General features: G+C 58.5%; 1 protein-coding gene across 10 annotated transcripts in view; it reads right to left on the bottom strand.

The window, feature by feature from the left end:
* Window positions 1-1,036: 1,036 nt before the first annotated feature.
* EMID1 (EMI domain containing 1) overlaps window positions 1,037-5,719 on the bottom strand; it is a 38,211-nt gene continuing 33,528 nt past the window's right edge. For 6 of the 10 annotated variants that reach the window (XM_037816559.1, XM_037816565.1, XM_037816560.1 and 3 more), the window contains one exon: window positions 1,037-1,846. In XM_037816559.1, the coding sequence (XP_037672487.1) occupies window positions 1,628-1,846 (219 nt within the window). In that variant the 3' untranslated portion in view covers window positions 1,037-1,627. Of the gene's footprint in view, window positions 1,847-4,951; window positions 5,043-5,719 lie in introns of all 10 variants that reach the window. The other 4 variants (XM_037816558.1, XM_037816564.1, XM_037816561.1 and 1 more) reach the window with 2 other exon arrangements.

Here is a 5,719-nt window from a genome sequence, read left to right as displayed (position 1 = left end):
CGCGGATCTCCTTTGGGTGTGGCGATTGTGTCTTCTGTGTTGGCGTTAGGAGGATGAATGAATGAAGTGAATGAATGACTGATGACGGTTCCTGCCCTGCCGTGTGCAGCCGAGGCCGGAGTGAGAGGATCCTCCAGGAAGCCGCATCCTCACCCCTGGCCTTGGCTGGGCTGGACCCTTGGCCAAGGGGCATTCTTCATCGTTCCCCTTCCTTGCTCATCCTCTGCCCCTGCCAATTTCTGCCCATTTCTCAGGTCTCAGATCAGTGTAGACAGAGTCCTTCTTCCAGGAAGTCTCCCTGATTTCCCAGGAATGCCTTCCCTTGACTGTTCACAGCTCCCCCATCACCGGACAGGGGCTGAGTCAGTCTGTCTCCTGGGCCTGGCCCAGAGCGGGCTGGATGGCTGGTGAGCAATTGGGGGGTGACTGCTGGGCCCTGTGAGCAGGAAGGGAGGGGTGGGGCAGGCAGCGGGGGAAGCTTCCTCAGCCTTGAAGAGTCAGCTCCTTCCTCCTGGCCACCCTCAGCCCTTGCCTCTACCTGGGAGGGAAGGTGTAGACAGCCAAAGGGGATGGGGATGGGGCCTGGGTGGAAGTTTGCTGGTGTGCTGGGGGGCAGGGTGGCTCGGGGTGGGGCCTGGGAAGCTGGGCTAGCCCTGGTCATTGGTGGGGGCTGTACCCCAGCCCAGGGCTGGGCTATCCTGGGAACAGAGAGTGAGACCCTGTGGCCAGTCACCTGCCACAGGCTGCAAACGGACTGAGAAATCCGTTGTGTCCCATTTTAGGGGAGGCCCCCTTTCAGCTAGTCTAGAAGCTTCTGAGGTCTGCTCCTTGCTCCCCAGCTTATTTTACCTGAGGAAAGGGCCTCTCACTGGTGGACAACTGACCTCAGGGTGGGGGGGTGGCCTGAGATTCCTTTCTGCTCATCTCCGTCCCCCCATACCCTGCTGCCTAGAGTGAGGCCCCAGCCCTGTGCAAGCCAGCCTGGAACCCCTGCCTCGTTGCCCCCCATGTGAGCACACACCAAGATCAGGCTGGGTGGGGAATCAGGCAGGGGCCTTTATTGGCCAGTACACATCTACCTGCCAGCGTCTGTCACAGCGTCTGTTAGGGTGGGTGGCCGCGCCCCCTCCATGCCCCATCCACTGCCTGGCACACTGGGGAGGGGCTGGGGGTTCAGGGAGCAGATCTGAGGCAAGGAGCCCCATACCCACCAGCCGGAAGTCAGGCAGTCTGACCTCAGGGTCAGGAACCCAGCACCAGAAACAAGGGGAGTGGGTACAAATGGGCTCCCCGAGGTTTGATTGGGGCAGGGGGGATTGTGAAACAAGCTGCCCCCCACCATCCCTGCATGTTTTGGAGACCAGGCAGAGCCCAAACTACCACCTCCTTAAGTCCCTCCAGGCCTGGATGCCCAGGCAGCTGACAAGGAGCCAAACAGCCTTGTCCCCAGTACCTCCTCCCTGCACCCCGTTTTACAGAGGGAAACTGAGGTGCAGAGCTCTCTATGAGCTGCTCACTCTTCCTCAGGCCCCAGGTGCTGCTCAGTCTCACGTGCAGCAGACATACAGGTGCCAGGACAGACTCGCCTACCCCAAAGGTCTAGATGGCAGAAGGGATCCTGAAGACATCAATAAATACGGATGGGGGGTCCTTGGGAGGGGGTTGGCCAGCCATGACTGGGAAGGGAGCCCCAGCCCAGCCCCAGGGCCATGCTGCCCTCAGCCCTTCTCATTCTGGCTCCTGGGGACCATGATCCGGTAGTTGGCTGTGTGTCCTCCCCTCTTGCCCCGCAGGAGGCTGGGGGTGCCCGTGCCAGCAGGGCCTGCCCCGGACCCCAGCTCTGGTTCTGCCGGAGGGAAGGAGAGAGTCTGCGTTAGTGGGGTCCACAGGGGGTGCCCACCTCGTCTTGGCTCTTCGGGGGCAGTGAGACCAGGCACCCTCTGCCAGGTGTGCTCCCCTCCACCCCCTGGGTCCGAAAGCAGAGCTGGGGGAATGAAGGGGGCCACTCCCTGAGAGTTACCAGCACCCCCAACCCGATGAGGGCACTCAGGGCCTGTATTTGATTCCTTACTATTGGGTGGGAATAACCGAACCCATGTGTTTATGAAATGCTCAGCATATAGCAAGCATTGCATAAAAAGCACAGTCCATTTTTCTGTTCCTTGTTTTGTGGTAGAAGTATGCCCTGAACCATCCCCATTTAATAGCTGGGTACACTGAGGCCGGGGAACAGACTCACTCGCCCTCTCTCCTGGAGCCAGGCTCTGCCACTGACCTACCGTGTGCCCTTGGGCCAGTCCCATCCTCAGCAGCACAGCTGTCTAAAACCGGGGGACAGCCTCAGATAGACTGACAATCATTGACTTCGGTTCCAACAGGGCTATGGTGAGACAGGCCCCAACCTGGAAATAAGCTGACCCCCCCAAGAGTGAACCCGCATAATTGGCATACTTGCCACCTGGAAAACTACTCATCCTTCAAAACCCGGAGCCGGAGCTACCTCCCCCAGGAAGTCTTCTGTAACCACCACCTCAGTAAAATGGCAGGCCAGAAGGATGGGCTATTTTTCTAGGGGGAAAGGGAGGCTCAGGGAGGACAGTCCCAGGATGCCTCCAAAGCTGTGTTGACAGCACAGACTCTCAGGCTCTGGCGAGTTCCAGCTTCCCATCAAGGGCACTGCCAGGCTGTGTCCACGTAACTGTAACTGCCCCGTGCCCTGCCCCTTGTGCTCCATCCTCCTGACCCCTCCAGGCTGGGACTTGGGACCCCTGGGGTATGCAGTCACCATCAAGGGACAGCCTGTGACCTAAATCTGGGGGCATGGAAGGAGAGGGGCCCAGAGCACAGGCCCCAAAGCCAGCTGGGGCTAAGTCCTGGCCCCTCCACATCCTCTGAGCCTCAGTTTCCTCATCTGGAACATGGAGTTAATACTCCCGTGATCACACCCTTGCAGTGAGGTATTTAACATGACCAGGAGCGGAACCTTAAGGGAACACAGTAGATGCTAGACTATTATGGGTTATAGGTGGCTGTGGCTTCCACCCAGGTCTCCTGCAGTTCTGGGGAGTGTGAGGCAGTCAAGAGCACTGTTTCAACACCATCAATTTCCAGGCCTTTGGTTTCCCCAGGGCATCACTCGGGGTCTGGCCTAGAGGAGACATCCAGCGAACCCTCACTGATGGAGCCCAAGGAGCTAGTACTTTGCAGGGCAGTCCCAGGTCTACGATCCCTGTGACCGCGAGGGAGTCGCATAAACCCTCTGAGCTTCTGTTTCCTCATCTGTAAAATGGGCTTTGCATCACCTGCCTAGCAAGCTTGCTGTAAGGACTGGAGAGGATCACTGTAAATCCCAGCCCAGGCAGCTGTGACTATTGTCATCCTTATCAATTGCAACCTAAACATGAGCCCCCTCTGGGTCTTTAGTTAGCACCTGCTGTGTACCCTGGGCTAATGGGGAGGGTCTCATCTCCTTCTCTAGTCCCCTGCACCCCAGGCCCACAGCCCAAGCTGGTTTATGGGGCCCTTCTCCCAGGCTCATCACCACTAAGAGTGGGTGCAGGACTTCCTGGGTGCCCCATGCACCCTGCTTGGGCTGCTGGAGACAAAGCTACCTGAAAGCAGGGGGCAGGTCCAGGGCCAGAGGGGCCTGAGTGTCTCCTAGCTCCTGCCCCAATCTTCCTGAGGATGGGAGGACACCTAAGAGGTGTTGAGAGCCTGGGCTTCAGTTCTTGCTTCCTCCTCTGTACTAGGGGAGGAGGTTGGGGATATGGTCGCTGATGTTTCTAGAAGCCATGTGACATGGCAGGAAGAGCTCAGGAAGCAGACCACACACACTTTCCAACCTCCAGAAGTTTGTCTGTTCTGGACTCACTGCCCGGGTTGCCCTTCCCACTTTCTCTACCTGGCATACATCTAGGGATCTTCCAACTCTTCCAAGAAGGCTTGGTGGCTGGTAGGTACCCCAAAGCCCTCATCACTAGATGCCAAGGATTCCCACCACTTGATGGGCAGCCCCCCAAGGCAGGGACTCACCTGCTCCGTGGTGCCCCAGTACCCACCTGCGCCTGGCACTCAGTATATACTCCCCACAGTTTGCTGGATGAAGGAGGCTTGGCTCTAGCCCCGGCCCTCCTTCCTGCTTGGGGCCTCAATTTCCCTATCTGTGAAATGGGTGTGAGGTCGGGCATGTCTGTGGCTGCTGTGCACTGATGCCTAGGCCTGGGCTGTGATATGGGGCAGCTGGAGAGTGCGGGAGGAAGGCCACTGCAGGGGCCTCCTAGCAGGTAAAATGAAGAAGGGAGCTCAGCCCTGAATGCAGCCCTCGTGGGGAGGGGGCTCTCTTGAGGAGGGCCACAGACTCTGGTTTAGGATGCTCCCCACTGCCCAGGAACTAGGCATAGACCTCCTTCCATGTCTCCGCAACCTTCCTTCGAGAACCTTCCAGTCTGAGCCCTGCTAGATTCTCTAGCCTTGGCTCACACCTCTCGGCAACCGCATGGAGCTGCTAGGTATGCTCTTGCCTCTTGGTCTTTGCCCATGCTGTTTCTCTGCCTGTTGCTAATTGTGATGAACACCTCCTCACACCTCCTCCAGGAAGTCCTCCCTGAGCTGCCTTTGTGTCCACACTATTCCTGCCTTGGCCAGGGTCAGGAGTGTTTCTGTGCTTCTGCAGCTGCCTGTACTGACCCCACTATAGTGTTTCTCACCCTGGATCTTAACTGCAGTTCCACGAGGGCAGGGCTATGTCTGTCTTATCTACTGGCGCCTGTGCCAGCAAGGGGCCTGGCACGGAGCAGGTGCTCATTCATTCACTCTAGAACTAGTTACTGGCACCTCCTCTGTGCCAGGCACCGACTGCTGGCTGGCTGGAAGGACTGAAGGATGGGCGTCCTTCTGTGTCCCCAGGCCCTTCCTGGAAGGGGCTGCCCCTGCCTGCCCGCCCTGCCGTTACCTGGCCAGATGATGGCTTCCAGCAGGCTGACCCGTCTGGCCAGGAGCTCCAGCTGAGCCTGCTGCTGCAGGAAGCTCTGTAAGCTAGGAGCCTGATGGGAGATCGAGAAGAGCAGACGGTGCGAGTCTGGCCTCCGAGGGTGAGGCCGGGGAGCCCCAGAGTGGGAGCGGGGCAGGGCTCCCCTCCTACGGTGGGGACAGGGCTTGCCTGGCTCCTCAAGCAACCAGATGGGTGGGGAATTGCTGGGTGACTGCCCGTGGCTCTCTCAGCCTCTAAAGGGAAACTGGGGCAGGTCAGGAGCATCAAAGGGGTAACTGCGAGTGGGAGACCTGGTGCCAGGAGGATCTGCTTTGTGGGAGCCTCGGGGGGTCATGGAGGTGGGTGATCTAATACCCAGAATCCCCTGAGGCCTGGGCCTGGCTCTGTCACCCACAGTCCCCTGCACTTCTGAAGTCTAGCTCATTGACCATCGTCCTGCAAGCCTGGAGACTGCCTCTGTAACTCACAACTTCTCTAGATCTGAAGCCTGTCTGGAGTCTGGCTCCATTACCCATAATCCTGAGGGCCTGGGCTCTGACTTTATTACCCACAAGCCCCTGCACTGCTGGAGTCTGGCTATTACCCACAATCCCTTGCTGGGTTGGAGTTTGGCTCCAGAGCCCTTAATTTCTCCCAAACTCAAAATCTGTCACCCTCTAGTTCCCTCGCAGGCCTGGAAACCACATTACCCACGATGCTCGGAGGCCCAGGTCTGAGCCCTCCGGGGTG

Source organism: Choloepus didactylus, chromosome 23 (assembly GCF_015220235.1).
Source record: "Choloepus didactylus isolate mChoDid1 chromosome 23, mChoDid1.pri, whole genome shotgun sequence".
Classification (NCBI taxonomy): Eukaryota; Metazoa; Chordata; class Mammalia; order Pilosa; family Megalonychidae; genus Choloepus; species Choloepus didactylus.
Note: the sequence above shows the minus strand (reverse complement) of the source record. Positions and strands in the feature narration are given on the sequence as shown.